Source organism: Vidua chalybeata, chromosome 1 (genome assembly GCF_026979565.1).
Source record: "Vidua chalybeata isolate OUT-0048 chromosome 1, bVidCha1 merged haplotype, whole genome shotgun sequence".
Classification (NCBI taxonomy): domain Eukaryota; kingdom Metazoa; phylum Chordata; class Aves; order Passeriformes; family Viduidae; genus Vidua; species Vidua chalybeata.
The window spans coordinates 136851494-136868519 of NC_071530.1; the positions used below are offsets into that span (position 1 = coordinate 136851494).

A 17026-nucleotide genomic window follows, 5' to 3' on the forward strand; every position below is an offset into this window, starting at 1 on the left:
AACAACATGCTTTGGACATCTTAGAATTTACTAATTAAATTATTGATTCCAATAAGGTATTTCAAAGAAACAGAATCCCTGCATTCAATAAATTGTTTTGATTGTGGGGCACAGAAAATACAGCTAGAACTAACTAATAGGAAAAGCTAAGTGTTTAGCAGGTAAGACATGAACTATGAAAGCATTACTATTCCACAAGATCCAGAAAAGGGGTGGAGAAACTTAAGTATAATGAATTAATTTCTTCCCCTTTCAAAAAAAAAATGACAATGTAGGTGTCATCTGTCTTTTATATTATAAGGCTTCCCCTTCTGAATTCAGTACCAGTTAGGTCCTAATTTAGCTACCACATCCCCCCGAAATTCCTAAGGGTCATTTGAGTCCAGCAGGAATTTTGAATTATGAGGCTTCTCATTTAAGTATCTAAATTTCGGTATATGGTGCAAAATATAATGAAAAAATCCAGAAAACATGGGAGCTTTTTATTTTCTATTTGGGTGGTTGCAATTGGCTTTGGAGTTTTTTGGGGGGGATGAGGTGCTGTTGTGTTGTTGCTGGGGGTTTTTATTTGGGCATTTCTCTCCTACATGATCAGGAGGATCCCATTCTCAATGCTGTTTCATCATTCAATATAGAGGGAAGCTAAGCCTTTAAGTGGAGGACTGACATTCTTTGGCCTGCTGCTTAGAGACAGGTTCCTTTCAGCATAGCTAGGGAAGAGATAAACATTTCTACAGTAATTCTCCTTAAAATTATAGCTTGAATGTCTCCTTAAAATTATAGCTTGAATGTCTCCTTAAAATTATAGCTGTGTGCAAGTCACAGCTCCTTGACCCTTCTTTTTTTGTTTCAAGCACAAGTGAAAAAAAGCAAATGTAAAAGGTTAAAAAAGTAATTAAATAAAAAATCCCGTTCAGAAAAAACATATGTACAAATGATTTCACAGAGCACTGGCTGGAGGACAATTTCACTATAGACCAACTTTAACATTTCTTTCTAACTGAGAAGAAAGCACATAAGTGGCCAGAATTGGTAAATTCAACATTTGGATCCTTTTTTCTTAATTTAGTCCACAGTTTTTACTGCATTGCCTCACCTAGTTTAAAAGCAGCATGGGTCTCCACATTCCAGAATTAAAGCTTAACCTTCCAAAAGTAAATTTATTATCTCAGATAAGCTTTCAGAGATTTCATATCACAAAACATTTCAGCTTCTCTGCTAAAATTTTAATGGGCAAAATTGAATACTTCCTCTGCAAAGACCACACTGTAAAAATACAGGCCTCTGTAAATCAAAAATCTGAAATGACTTCAGTTAACAGTCTTAGGAAGATTTTCAAATGATGAAGGGTTTATAGGTCACCTGGAACATACCTTCACATCTGGGGAGAGGATGATTCCAATTGCGGCTGATGCCATGAAGACAAGTCAGAGCTGAATTTCCAATCAACGTGTAGCCAGGAAAACACTCAAATGAAATAGTTTGTCCCACAGTAAAGTCACTTCCAATAACAAAACCATTACGAAATGGTCGAGGATCAGGACAGCTTTGTAGCTGATATGCTGAAATAAATAATAATAATGGTGGAAAAACCAGCAAAATAAAAATTCTGATTATCTCAAAAATAATAGATTTTAATTAGAATAAAATTAAAAGTCATGGACAGCCCATATGTTGGGAACTAAAGTTCCGCTATGGTGATGATCAAATGATTGATTTTACACCTGGAGAAGTACGGTGAAACTAACTACGCTTCTGTGCTGCTAAATAACATTTATTTTTGCTGTTTGAAAATACTATTCTGAGGTAGATTAAGTGTTTTTCTGATATAATAGGAGTTGTCAGGTTTTACATTCTTCTGTTTAAGGAAAGAGAAATAAACATGTCTATATTTTTATTTGTTTTCCCCAGAAGAATTAAAAGGCTCTATATTGGACTGGAATATCAAAGACTTTATAGTGAACAAGTACAATTTGAAAACAAGCTTTTCTCAGACATCTTGGGGATTTTTTCCAAGAAGATCTGAAGCATTGTCTTCTTATTACCAATGTGAGAACAAATAAGCTGTGTACGGTCTGAAGTATAAGAATATTGGCCACAAAAATCCCCTACAATGTTACAAGCTGGGGATGGTGTGGCTGGACAGTGTTCAAGTGGAAACGGACCTGGGGGTGCTGGTTGACAGCCAGTTGAATATGAGCCAGCAATGTGCCTTGGTGGCCAAGAAAGCCAATGGCATCCTGGCCTGCATTCGGAATTGTGTGACCGGCAGGACCAGGGAGGTCATCCTTCCCCTGTACTCAGCACTGGTGAGACCACATCTTGAGTGCTGTGTCCAGTTCTGGGCCCCTCAGTTTAAGAAGGACGTTGAAATGCTTGAGTGCTTCCAGAGGAGGGCAACAAGGCTGGTGAGGGGCTTGGAACACAAGCCCTATGAGCAACGTTTGAAGGAACTGGGGTTGTTTAGCCTGGAGAAGATGAGGCTTAGAGATGACCTTATTGCTCTTTAAAACTTCCTGAAGGGAGGCTGTAGACAGGTGGGAGTCGGTCTCTTCCACCAGGCAGCAGCTGACAGAACAAGAGGACACAGTCTCAAGCTATGTTAGGGAAGGTATAGGCTGGATATTAGGAAAAAAAATTCACTGAAAGAATAATAAAGTACTGGAATTGTCTTCTCAGTGAGGTGGTAGAATCACCATATCTGGATGTGTTTAAAAAAAGACTGGATGTGGCACTTAGTGCTATAGTCTAGTTGAGGTGTTAGGGCATAAGTTGGACTTGATGATCTTAGAGGTCTCTTCCAACCTCATTATTCTGTGATTCTGTAATATCATGTTGTATATGTTTGAAAGAATCAGTTCTGTCTTCTGTGGTTAAAACCAGTCAGAAAAGAAAGACAGAAAAGTACTTACCAGTGTTTTGACAAATGACAGCATCTCCAAAATTATTACTTTTACTATTAATAGTCTATGGTCTTAGGTTTTTACTGTCCTTAACACTTTAGGCCACAAATTGACTTTTTCTTTAAAAGCTTATTTTTAAAGTGGCTCACTTCCAGAATGTTACACAGAGTTCAAGTCAATTTGGACTTGTTACTATTAAAAGAGTAACAGAGGACTGCTCTAAAGTAAAATCTCTTTAAATCATTCTTAGGTGTTATTCATATAATGAAAACAGGTCTAATTTAAAATACACATTTGACCTTTTTTCATGAACAGGGGTGATCTAATCCTTTTTAAATGAAAATGCAATTCTATAAATAGAACTATGATCTTATGATCTTCACCAGCTCAGCATGACCTACTTGGGTACAAAAGAACAAGAACCTTCACGGAAATGGTGAACTAGGAAATAAAATGGATTTGGAGATTTTTGGGTTGGCATTAATTTGCACAAACCTACATCCATCCAGTAATACAAAACAGTTTTTAGATGTATATCTTCCAGAACCCATTATACAAAATTTAAATTCCAGTATGCTTCCAAACACTGAATGGAGATGTTTCTTTTGTAAAAGCATGCAATGTAAATTAATATGCCAGTCAGCTTCAGATATTGGCAATTATCTGTTTGCTGACATTTGACTGGATTTTAAAGAAAAAATATAAAATTTTTTTTTATTCCATCTTAACTTTCTTCAATCTTCTGTTTTATCTTAATGTTTAAAGCTTGGCACTGAAACACATAAAATCTTTCATATTTATTTTTAGAAATCCTCAAAACCCCATAAAATCTTTAATAGCCACCTTGTTCTCTCATAAGAATGTCCAAATCTCACCTTGATATACAATATGAAATCCTTGTTTGTTCTGTGAGTAATCACTGTGAAAGTATAGGCTGGTTTCATGAGTTGTGCTGAACAGAGAGGCTGGTAGCTGAGGCCCACTTAGTCTCCCAATAACAGTGCTAGTTTCTGTAGATCCACTCCTAACTTCTAAGTAATCATGTATGGTCTCCGTTGAGAAATTCAAAAATTGCAAATGGACACCTGAAAAACATTGTCAGTAAATAAACACCACCAGAACCAAAACCAGGAGGGAAAATAAACTGTGTATATCTTACACTGAAAATCGCAGAAAACAACCAGGTGGAAATCCATGTGCTAACTGGCAAGCATCTGTGTATTTCGCAGTCCTGACATGTGTGGGGCTGCATATCTGCCAGCAAACTTTAAATTGGAGTAGATGGTGAGCAGAAAGTCCTCGGGTCCAGCTCAGGGTACCAGGCAGGCAGAGCCTCTGCTGGTACCCCAAGGACTTGTGAAAGCAGAGTGCATGGGGAACACATGTGAGTGCTCCACACACTTACTCTGGTCTATGATGATTTTGGTGACAGAAATTTCTGATTATTTGGTTTAGTAAGGAATAGGAAGGCAGCTGACTATCCATTAGCAAGTTATCTCTCCTAACCAGGTGATGTATTACAAAAAATTATGCGGCATGAGAAGAAAATTCTATGCACTGAATAGTTATAGGGCTCTTAAACATTTTCCTGTTTATAACATATTTCTATCTAAGTTACAACCAAGAAAAACTTTATATTTTTTCTGGATTTATTACAACTATGGCAATAATGCAGTAGTTTCATTAGAAAGATGACTGAGTCCTACTGGTGTTTCTGGCAAAAACAATCAGCACAATTTCATATAAAACTGAATGTAAAAAATATAATGTCAGATAAATTATTGAAAGTCATGAATAGTTTTGTAACTCCTGAACTGTAATACCTAAATAGTGTTTCTCACTGTCTTTTAGAACTTTCCCCCAGATACCATGTGAAGTTTATGAAAGATTTTCTGAAGCATGAAACATTTTATATGTAAGTTAGCTGCATAGTTAAATTACTCTTACCCTGATAATTTCTCTCTTGCTTTATCTAAAGACAGTCTATAAGTGATAATAAAGTTTTTTAAGTGTCATTCTTTGACTTTGTCAGCCCTCCAAATATTTCCTACACAGGGAATCAAGCTGTATTCAATCTCTGCTCTTTCTCTATCACGATATTTTGGCCTTTCATTTGATCCTGTGAACCATACACTTTTCCAAAGTTTAAGCCGTCATTAATAACAGCCAGCTCATGTGATCTTGCTGTCATTTTTTTCCTCTTTCACCAGCTTTCTTTGATACAAAAGCAGAAATATATTTTCGCAAATCATCCTGCTCTCTGTATTGCACTGTCTTTCTCTTCAAATTTCTGAACCATATCAATCTTCAAAAGTATTCATCCATTGGTCTGCCAGTAGTACCTGCCTCTATTTGTCTGAGACTTCAGCTTGTTAGACAGATTTTTTTTTCTATGCCTTTATTTCAGTTGGGACATCCTGCTTGAAAGAGTAGCTAATATATGCACAGTGTCCTTGATAAAAACATTATACCGTTAGCTAATATACAGTGGAGAAGCTTATGATATGTGACTTATAATTGGGAGAAAGTCTTCCTAAAAAGATTTAAACAAGTGAAAGTCTATGAAAGGTTCCCATGATGGTGTTTTTGAGTTTTTCTATTTACTACATAGAAGAGTTGGATGTGTTTCCATTAGATCAGAGTCACAGAATCACTAAAACTAGTTTTAGCCATCACTTCTTCAAATATAATATTTTTCTTTTTTTTCAGTGAAATTTTATTTTAATATTCAATTTAGTTTCAAACATATGTCACTTAAAAAAGGTAAAAAACATCAAGCATGTTTCAATCTGTGCCGCTTTAGTTTTCTTCTAGAGAATGAATGATTTCATTTTCCCATACATGAACTGGAAAACTGGAAATCCAGTGAATAAACTTCAGTTGGTACAAAGCAGTTTGGAACTATTGATTTTGGTGGCTAAACTCACTTATCCAAGAAACTGTTTCCAAAATTTCAGTAGTTGAAATGCCTGCCTAATGGAAGTCAAACTAAATAATTTCTTAATAATGTAGAATGTAAATAGCAGTCTGAAGAGTTAAGTTACAGTTATTGGACACATCAGCCTGGCAGAATGCAAGCAAAGAAAACAGAGTAAGGAGTCAGTACAGGAAGAGAGACAGGATAGCAGTAAAGTGAGGGAAGAGGCAGATGCCAATGTATTTGGGATAAAAAGACAGCAGGTTCTGGATGCAGGTGAACATACCATTTTATTAAATTTGAAATTTAAGCAATATTTCAGATTTTTATTATTTCTTCTTCACTAGCAAATATCTTTGGAATCATCTGTCAAAATATCCTGTTCCCTTATATCTCTGAATATTATTTTCACCTGTGGATTTAATCCAGAAATAATGTGCCTACTACTGCTATAATTTTTTTTTTTTTGATAACTTAACAAGCAGAAATCTATTTGTGATTCTAGACAGGACTGTGACTCATAATGAAGCACTACAAATTGCCCCATCAGGCTATCTAAAAATGCAGGTAGTGGCAGAGTTAAAGTGTCAATGTAATTTCTATAAAATGCTAAGACATAAAAAAATCAATTATTGATTGTAATCTTGTGTGTTTTGAACAAAATGAAAAAAAAAACCAAATTGGGTTCTATATAGAAATCCTTATTCTAATATAATGAATCTCCCCCAGATAGATTTGGTTAAGTGAATGTTATAGAACGTTTAATATTTTTCAGTATAAACAACCCATGCCGAACAATTGGCTTTCATATAAATCCTAAGTGAACTAGGCTCATGGGATTTCTAACCAAAAATACCACAGAACTGATTTTAAAAAGAGGAGGGAAAGAATCTGAACATATGCAGAAGAGAATGCTATTTGGAATGTCACACTCACCCTGGAAGACCCAGAGATTCTGTATCATCAAGTAAAGAATATGGCAGAAGATGGCAAGTATAAAATAGAAAACAACAAGGCCTGTCTAAGAAAATCAGCATACTAAACTATCATATTAAGAAAAAAAATCCAAGTGCACATGCTCCTTAAAAAAGTGCCACGTGTTAAAAAATTAGATAGGATAACTCTACTGGCTAGCTTCAAATAAAGATTTCACAATAAAATATGCACAGGATTCCCCAAAGCTGCTCAAGGTGTTAGTCAATATAATTAAAATGCAGATGGTACCTACACAAAACCATAGTGAAATAAGAGAAGTTCTAGTGACTTGAAAAAGTCTGAATATATATTCGTCTTTAAGACAATAGAAAGGACCTGGGAAATGGCAACTACAGGTTCGTTGCAGTCCTTGGGAAAAATATGGAACTTGGTTTTTTGGAGGCAATTTCCAAATATGTAAGAGACAAAAAGAGACTTAGGGTCATTCATTATGGATTTTCTAGCAGAAAATAACAGTTAATCAACCATTATATCCTTCTATTATTAAATTGACAAAGGGAGAAAAGTGTATATAATATACTTTCACCCTGCTATGGCTTTTGACTCGGTCTATAACATTCTCATCTGAAAGCTGAACATACATGAGCTTGATGAATGGAAAGAAGTCAGTTAAAAATTAACATAACTTTGAGGCTCCAAGGGTGATAATGAGCCATTCAATGGTTGGCAGCCAGTAACAAGCACAATTTTCTGTGGGTTGCTATGGTAGCTTACACTGGTTTATGTCATCTGAAGAGACTTAGAAAATGAGAATGCATCCTCAACAAATGTGTGGACGACACTAAACTATGGATGGCTTATGGATGATATATTAAATGGCACAATTTTTGTCTGAAGAACAGGGAAAAACTTACGGACTGAGTAAATAAATGCTTCTTAAAGGTTTGTACAAGGACAGGTGTAAAATTCTACATCTGGAGTACAACATCCTTATCTGTAACAGGCTGGGGATTGATTAGGTGAGTAGCAGCAGCTCCAATGAGACAGTTCCACCAGTCGTGGGATTGATCCAATGTTTCTGACAATTCTACTCTGAGTGGGAAGTTTGACAGCTTTAAGTGGGAGGCTTCTACATTTCTATGCTGCTCTGAACTCACCCAGGATATGCAAAGAAGCTTAATGATAAAATAGTTAATTAAAATGTAGGTTTAACTTCTAAGTTGACTTGGTGTGAAATATTCATGATAGCTATTTTTTTATTGTTGGGTTTATGATTTCACAAAAAGAGAAATCAGTCCTGTAAAGTCAGCAAATTGTGCTGAATTCTAATTAAACAATTTCGTCTTTATCAGAAAATTTTGACATATATTAAATGAAAACCCAAGAAATTTGTAGCTTTTCTGTTTTAAATCTTTCTTTTAAGATTTTGTTAACTTTTTCAAATGAATTTTAATTACTTTTGGTTTTTTTGTTGACATAAAGATTAACAATATTTTTAAATCTATTTTCAGTGTTTTGCACCCATAAAAAAGCAATTTTAAATCCATAAAACAACACATACCAAACCCAATAGGCAGTTTTATTGTCCATGTGCAATCCAAACTGCTAGGATAGTTACCAGGAAACCCCGGACTGAGAATCACTCCACTGAAGTCTGACATGCCACCACCACATTGTGCTAAAAAAAAAAAAAAAACAAAAAACAAAAATATTTTTCAGAGGAGTGAAATGAGCAAAAAATTAATCCATAACATTGAAGATCCATAGAGCATTAACAATATAATAATACCTAGGGTTATGTTTAAACAAATACACAAACATATCTTTACCGCTAAATATCTGTTAGAAATATACAGGTAGGTAGCTTGCAAACTTGTATCTGAATTGAGTAGATTTTAACTTGGGGGATGCATGCACCCAAAATAGAACAGATTACAGAATCCCAGAAGCATTTCGGTTGGAAAAGACTTCCAATATTATTGACTCCAACCTCTGACTGACCATCATCTTGCTCATTAGACTATGGCACTAAATTCCACATCCAGCCACTTCCTGAACACCCACAGGGATAGTGACTCCACTATATTCCTGGGCAGCCCATTCTGTGAAGAAATGATCTGAAATTCCTGACCACCTTTCCCAGTAAGAGATTCTTCCTGATGTCCAACCTGAACCTCCCCAGATGCATCTTGAGGCTCTGCACTCTCATCCTGTCAGTGGCTGCCTGGGAGAAGTGACCAATCCCACCTGGCTACAGCCTCCTTTCAGGGAGCTGTAGAGAGATATAAGTCTCCCCTGAGTCTCCTTTTCTCCTGGCTAAACATCCCCAGCTCCCTCAGCCACTCCTCATAAGGCTTGTGCTTCCACCAGCATCATTTCCCCAACGCTCACTCTGCAATCTGTCCTTGTGAGAAGCAAGCAGCACACACCACCTTATAGCAGCACTGAGACAATTGTGCATGTTTGTAAAGAAGCATCTGAATAATATAACATAACGTATTATTAAAAGACTTTGTATTAAAAGCTATTCAAGACACCTTTTAAAAACTGCATTTGTATCCTTTTGTTCTAAAAATGAGATAAAATAAACAAGCTTAGAAAAGTAAACATACACATACTTCCAGAAATTAAGCGCAATTCATATTTTAATTTTATTTTTGTTTTCAGGCATGACAACAGTAAATAAAATTACTTAGGCATCCATATTACATTTAAAGGTGGTAATTATGATAAACAGAATTTTGTTTAGAAGTTTTGTCAAAATAAAATTTGCTACAGCATTTGAAGCACAAGTACAAATCATTACTTGCAAAGAAAAAGGAAAAATATATGAAAAAAGCATCTAAAATTTCAGCACAGCATCTTTATCTTCAGAATTTACCAAGAGCAGTGCAATGATAATATCAGACTTCCTAATGCATAATGACAAAAACTGAAGACCAACTCCTGAAAAAATTCTTACAAATATCTCAACCTTGTTGAATATTTATAAATTCTAAGCTGAGGGAGCTCAGTACCTCACAAGAGGTTTTTAACACCCTAGAGGATTAAGAACAGGATTATCTGAGGTAGCTCAAGAGAATATATATTAACTGTCTTGAAGAAAAGCAAAGTAAAAAAAAAATCTTTAATGAGATCTACAGCATCCTGCTTTCCATACATTCAAGATTACAAATCCTGATAACTTTTAGTGTTAAGAGAATCCAAACAAAAAGGCATTTCTATGCAGTGAAAGAGATTATAACTAGAAAGAGTTTCACATTCCTCACATTTATTTATCATATAAAAAGAGTATATTTAAACGTACTTCACAGGTTTCATTGTTGTAGGTTGGGTTGATTTAGTTAGGGATTTCATTAATGTTAGTTAGGTTTGTTCCTTGTACCCCTATTTTCCCTCACAGTGGTTTGCTCCAAGTTGTTTAAAATGGGAGCTCCTGCCACTCTTACCTGTCAATCTTCTCACTTCTCACAGTTTTCTCCTTGCATGGTTCTGTCAGTCAAGGGATTGTCACTCCTTGTCGGGGTGTCAGTCTTGTAACCACTCCCTGCTTCTTCATGAAAGTTCTGCATCAATCACCCCACCTTAGCACTGCTATTTGTCCCAGAACGCTGTACCCCACCTCTGTTATGTTACCTTTGGTTGTTATAATCCATGTCACTCCCCTGTCGTCTGTCCCTATAGGGCGAGCCAGGTTTCCACCCCTGTCCACCCAACCCCTACTTAATCTGTTGCAAGTTCTTTGTCTGTTGGCATTTATGCAGCAGTCAGTCCAGAGAGCATCCCACCATGAATGGGGGAATAAAAGTTCTTTGGACCAGCAAGCAAGTGTCCTTCTCTCGTCCCTTCGCTTCCTCTCAGCGTGAAGCTACCAAAGCTGCATTACCCACGCCGCAGTGCTCAGCACTATCAGGGAGGTAGATGCCATAACCCTGGAGTGCCTGCTCACGTGGTGACTATGGCCTCTCAAAGGCAGTGCTAGCTGCAGCTTTTTGACTGCTTTAGGTCGTAGCAGGTAACTGCCACATTTCATTTTGGTTTCTGACAGGTTTTCGGTGCTTTTCCCAATAATATTATGGACATATGTATAATTTAACTTGAAAAATAATGTATCTTCTGAAATTGGGTAGACGTGTTTATGTTGAACTCATTAGAGATGAAAATGTAATGTTATGCCTATTTTAGTATTTTCTACAATTGCCATTACTCTTCTGGGGAAATGAGTCCTAAATAAATTAGCCGTGTTGCAAGGGATTCTGGAGGTGTCATTCCTGATAATGAATATATAGAACATATAGAATCATATCATAGAATAGTTTGGGTTGAAAGGGACAATGTGTATTTCTTTAACTGCTTAGACATTTCAGAAAAGATTTGCCAACATTACTGTGCAGCAGTCTTTGAAAATCTCTAATTTAATTTGACCATTTTCATATTTAATTAAGTCCCCCCAGTTCTCCCAATTCTTTCCACTACATGTGTCTATTTTTTTTTTTTTTTTTGAGTATTCTGGTATATTTAAGAAAAATTATGTAAGCTGAACATACCTAAACATATTGGAATGGGATAATTCCATCTTCTTACTGGTCCAGGCATACAAGTGATATGTGAATGTCCCTAAAATGACACAATATTTGCCAATTCATATAAAAATATACAGTGTACAGCACATTAGTATTTCAACAAAAAAGAATGTATAATTTAAAACATCATCAAAATACACAAAATCAAAAAGGTAGGGTGTTTACATTGTACACTGTGAATTGTATCGTGCCTTCAATACAGCAGAGAAGACTGACTGTTAGGTCACTACATTATGGTGTCTATGCCATTAATATTATTTCTTACAGTATCACAGAATTCAGCTGAATCCTATGCTTGTTTCAGTATAAAACAAGGGTCTGGAAACTACAGGTCTAACTGAAGCAATGTTTGCATAGTATGGATGTCCATCATTTGCTGAACATGATTAAACTATACATACTATATAAATTATGTAAGTGCTGACTTTACATCTTAAATTCATCATAGACAGACCCTCTATGTTGTTCATTGGCCTCATGTAATTCTAATTGTCTTCCAGAGAAAAAAAACAAAAATGGAAAAATCTTAAGAGAAAACTGTACTTGGGATACCTTCCAAAACCATCTAGTCAGACTGCATAAGTCAGAAAAACTGTATGGTGGGAAGAAACTTTACATGTATGTTTGCACAGTCTATGCTTCTAAATTCTTTATTTTCTATATTTTTTATTTTTTTTATTTCAGCCCTTTACTGTGGCTTATCTGTTCACATCCATTTGTATTTAAGGTAGGAATTAAAGCAAAGAAGCAAAAAATATTTCTCAGGCTGTTTCCAAGAGTGGCCAGTTAAAACCAGCAACATGAGATGAAAACTTCAATAGTCATTCTCAGAGTTGCAATCACAGAACATGTTTTTAATCTATTCTTGAAATGCTAGAAATCTGCACACATGACTAGGAATTCTATCTTGAAGGAGAAATTGGGATACAGGTCCCAAATCCAAACAGCAGCTGAAATCTGGAAGCAGACAAGACTACTTTGTTTCAATTACTATACATATCACTATACATAAATTAGGCTTTTTTTTTTTATCAAAGAATATAATTCAATTTCTAGTTTTGATGCAGCACATATAAACCCAGTATCTAGGTTTTTCACAGAATTATGTAAAATAAATGTTTGAAATTATTAGCATTTTTAAAACTTCATCTAGTTAGTCAGACATCAACACATGTTATAGGTGAGACTGATATTAATGGCATTTTGCTCATTCTGGCATCTTTTGCTATTTTGCTCCAAAAGTATCCATAACTCCATTAGCAGTTCATAATGTGCTGTTATACAGAAATTATTTTCTCCCTATAAAACTTTTATTTTTGTAGTGCTTGGGTAATGTAATCATTTTCTCTCCTTTTGGTTCTCAAAGAGCTAAATAATAGAAGACTGTAGAATCTGCAAACTCTTTTTGGGGAGTCTCAAGTAAAAACAATACTTGGTTTTGGATCTGATTCTATGGCATAACTGTATAAGTTTTTGAAAATATTTTCCATTTCTTTCCTGTAAGCAGACAGGTTCCTACTAGTTTTTTACAATCACTGCATTTCCCCTGGATATACCTTTTGCTAGTGCAAGGACATTGCAAATTTACTTGGCAAAAATGCATCCTTATTTGATAAACATTTTGGAGAAAAAAACCCAAGAAATTGCTGAAAGAAAACAACTGACACTATCTGATTTAATAAGACAAGAAATTATTTCTTTTCCTATTTTTATTCTTAGTACCCCTCTTTGCTTACTTTCTTTTTCCTCCTGTGCATAGAGAAATACTGTTAATTGTTCATCAAGTGATTAACAATTAACTTAATTTTGCCATAATGGTTCAGCTATAATTATCAAAGACGCTATCAGTAATAGATAACAACCTATAATCACTAATGCAGAAGAAGCACCAAGCCATACACTTCTGATGGAATATTTGGATAGTGTCAAATTTACTATCTGGTAAAAAAGCAAACAGTCCTGTAAACTTATAATGTGTACACAATTCCTGAAGAGTTCAGCATCCATTTTGCACTGACAGACTTAAACATAACCATGTTAAAGAACTGAATGGCACCATTTGAAATAGGAGACTTGGCTTACCTGCAGAGAATAACCCTGGTCACACTGGAAAGACACCACGTCTCCAACCATGTATCTGTCTCCAATTTTGATCCCATTACTTGGGGTCTGTGGTTCAGGACAAGAATCCAAACCTATAGCTGAGAAAAATAAAGAAGTTTAGTCATTCTAATGAACATAAAATTGTTTTTTAGATTCACATAGGACTGTGTACAGTGCACATAGGCACACTGATAAGCTTTAGGGGGCTCTTGAGAATCAGCAGTTGTCTCTGGACAAGTAGCATATTATTTCGAAATAACTGTGTGTAAGGAAAAAAAAAAATCTTCTTTCTCGAGTAAAGGAAAAGGATCAGTGTGACAACAAACACTTCCCAACCTGCACTCTCAGTTCTAAAATTCCACTATCTCCTGGCACAGACTTATTCATTTCTACCTCCAGTCTCACTCCTAATTACAGCCTTCATCATTCAGACTGGGAACACCTCTGCTATGCTTTACCAGCGTGTGTTCTACGGGGGCTGGACAACACCACACCAACTGCAAAACACTGGAAGAACAGTGCAAAGTAAAAGTGCTCTTCAGCATTCCATCCTCCACAGGTCTGACTCAACTCCTTCATTCATTTACACACACACAGACACTCACACATGCACACACAGACAGACAGAATAAATATTTGCATCAGACTTAATCTAATCTGCTATGTTTAAAGATGCATCTATAGAGCTATAACATTAATATTTTGAATTTCTGATTGCAAAGGAAGCTTATTTGCTAAGATACCACACGCTTTTTTTCCATGATCATCAAAGAGACAATTTTTTTTCCTTGCATCTACCCAGGAAGGTCCAGGAATGTAAGAAAGTATAATCAACTGAGTTGTTTTCTTTGCCTCCTGTAAGAATCACAGCCTACTTGTGAAGTCAGGACTATTACATAACTGATCATCAGTACACAGGATAATAGAGAAATGTGGGATTCCGTTATGGCCACCTACTACCTCAGAACACTATCAAAATCTGCATGTTTTAAAATTTACTAAAGTAACTGATCACTTCATGTAAGATTCTCACTAAGTAAAAACTACCATCTTAACATAGTGCATTTTTATACAATATGACAGATGAAAGCTAACGAAAATTTTTAGTTTTCAAATTCTATTTTCTGTTATCTAGAGAAGAGCAAAGAACCTGTTTTGAAAGTGACTGTTGTACCTAGATTCTCTTTTTACATTTCAGACATCTAGAGTGTGATCCAGTTAATGTACAAAGCACAAATGCAAAATAACAAGTGTGCTTGGCTCACACAGATGATTGCTTATAATCTACTTTGAATAGTTAAACTAAGAATTAGCAGGTTTTAGTTTCCAGTTACTGAACCTTCAGCTGAAATGCGTAACCTGTTTGCATACTCAGGCCATGCAAAGGCAAATGAGTTCATCTAAATGCCTTTCTTAGACTACCTTAGCAGCCCAAACCACATTCACAGGTATTTATCTTATTGTTTCTCACTTGAATTAATAAAATAATATTTGGGAAAAAATATGGTCTGAACAACTACAATACCTTTCAAGAAACTGAAATTTTGACATCTTCTCAGCTGAGGAATAGTTCAGAACTTGTGTCTTCAGAGTGTTGTGATATTTATTCAGGTCATAACTGTACTCATAAATATATTAATAAATTGCAGTCTGTTCATTATTGATTTATTTGTGGTGCATGAATACTTTCTTGAGCTACCTTATACTGCTCTCACAGTAAAATGTGCTAAATTATTGAACTTTCATAGCCAATGGCAATAAAAAGAGATTTTAATGTAGGCATTCATTGAAAACATACTTTCAGTATCTTCTACTTTTCAGATAAGAATAATTGTGTATAAAGAAAAAGAAGCTATTTGATGCTGTCTTGCCCTTCTCCAGAAGCTCCTGTGATGCTCAGCACAAAAATATACCAATGAAATTTTCAATAATACAAAACTTTAGTTAGAGAAAACGAGCAATAAATCAAAATTGTTATATTGGTGTAAAATCATATAAACATTATGAAAGTGTTTAACAAACCATTCTGTGGCATTCTTAGTCAGAAAAGTTCAGGTGATATGTATTTTCAATGCAATATATTTTTGTATTTAAGATGTCCAATGGAATACAGAAAATGAATGTTATGGATAAAATAACAATTTAAGAATTCAACAGAGAAGTAAAAATATAATCGAAAAACCATTAGAGATAAGAACACTATTATGCTTGAACACTTAATTTTTTATGTCAAAGTATCATTCACTTGTGTTAAAATATTTCTTTAACAAATAAAGTTCCTTTTATTTTCTTTTATATTCACATTTGGTTTTTTAGAAGCTCAAAAGATAATCCCTAGCAGACAGGACAAAAAACAATTCATGAGGGATGGATGAAAAGAGATATTGGAAATGAAACAGAATGAAACTTTCTCAGAGAAATCTATTGCTGAAATGAAAAAGTAATCATTTTGGCAAATGGGGCATACTTCCCCTCAGACTTGTGTCTCCTACAATAGGTGAAATAGACTTGGAAGATGCACTACAAATTGGACAAAACAAATCTTTATGGCAAGCTCACTTGAAAAACACTTAATATAAATCTTCCACTCTGATGGGATTTTGCATGAGAACCATGCACCAATATTTCAAAGACCAAGACTTCAATTTAGTTGACTCCTCATTATGTCTTTGGTCAGCATGTGCTCCAATTAAATGAAATAAATTTATGAAACACTGACATTAAAATTTGGCCATTACTTTCCATTTACTAACTATCTTTATAAACATAATCAAAGATTTTAGAGCAGGAATTATTGTCTAAGAGTCAGATATGACTAGGACAATTGAAGAGAGCAACTCTGTATCTCCTTCTTTCTGGAGAAATTTCTTCATAAATACAGCAGTTTTGTGAGTTCTGGAATTGCAAGAAAACATCGTATTGCAAGAGACAAAAATCCATCAGATACACAAGGTACAGTTTCTGTTGTCTTTCTTTCTAGCAATGATGACAGTGTTGTCCCTTAGCTTAATCTCCCATACCAATTTCATGATTCAGCTTAATGCAGAATTTTCCATAGTCTCTTCTTAAAAAACAATTGAACAACAGATGGAAAAAAAAGTCATAAAACTTTCACAGGTCATAGAGACTATGTCTTTCTTGGAGAATAGTGGAGGAGTAAGAGTCATGGATTCAAGGAGTGAAACAGCTGGTGCCTAGGACTTGAAATCTACACTAAGCAACTAACTATAAGGTTTCAGGACAGCTGACCCCAAATGAACAAGTTCCATACCATATGACCCCATGCTCAGCATAAAAACTAAGGGAGAAAACTGGCTGGGGACTGTTGCTTGTGAACTGGCTGGGTATCAGTCAGTGGGTGGTGAGCAACTGCATTGTGCATCATCTGTTTTGTATATTTTATTTCATTATTATTATTTGTTTTATTTTCATATTATTATTATTTCTCTTTCCTTTTCTGTTCTATTAAACTGTTTTTATCTCAACCCACAAATTTGACTTTTTTCCAAATCTGTTCCCCATCCTACTTGGGAGCAGGGGGAGGGAAGTATGCAAGTAGCTTTATGGTGCTTAGTTGCTGTCTG

General features: G+C 35.3%; 1 protein-coding gene across 3 annotated transcripts in view; it reads right to left on the reverse strand.

Moving 5' to 3' along the window:
- CSMD3 (CUB and Sushi multiple domains 3) overlaps positions 1–17026 on the reverse strand; it is a 587056-nt gene that overhangs the window by 91001 nt on the left and 479029 nt on the right. For all 3 annotated transcript variants that reach the window (XM_053944919.1, XM_053944910.1, XM_053944900.1), the window contains 5 exons: positions 13422–13540; positions 11304–11373; positions 8318–8434; positions 3779–3988; positions 1374–1562 (listed from right to left, as the gene is read on the reverse strand). In XM_053944919.1, the coding sequence (XP_053800894.1) occupies positions 1374–1562; positions 3779–3988; positions 8318–8434; positions 11304–11373; positions 13422–13540 (705 nt within the window). The remainder of the gene's footprint in view (positions 1–1373; positions 1563–3778; positions 3989–8317; positions 8435–11303; positions 11374–13421; positions 13541–17026) is intronic.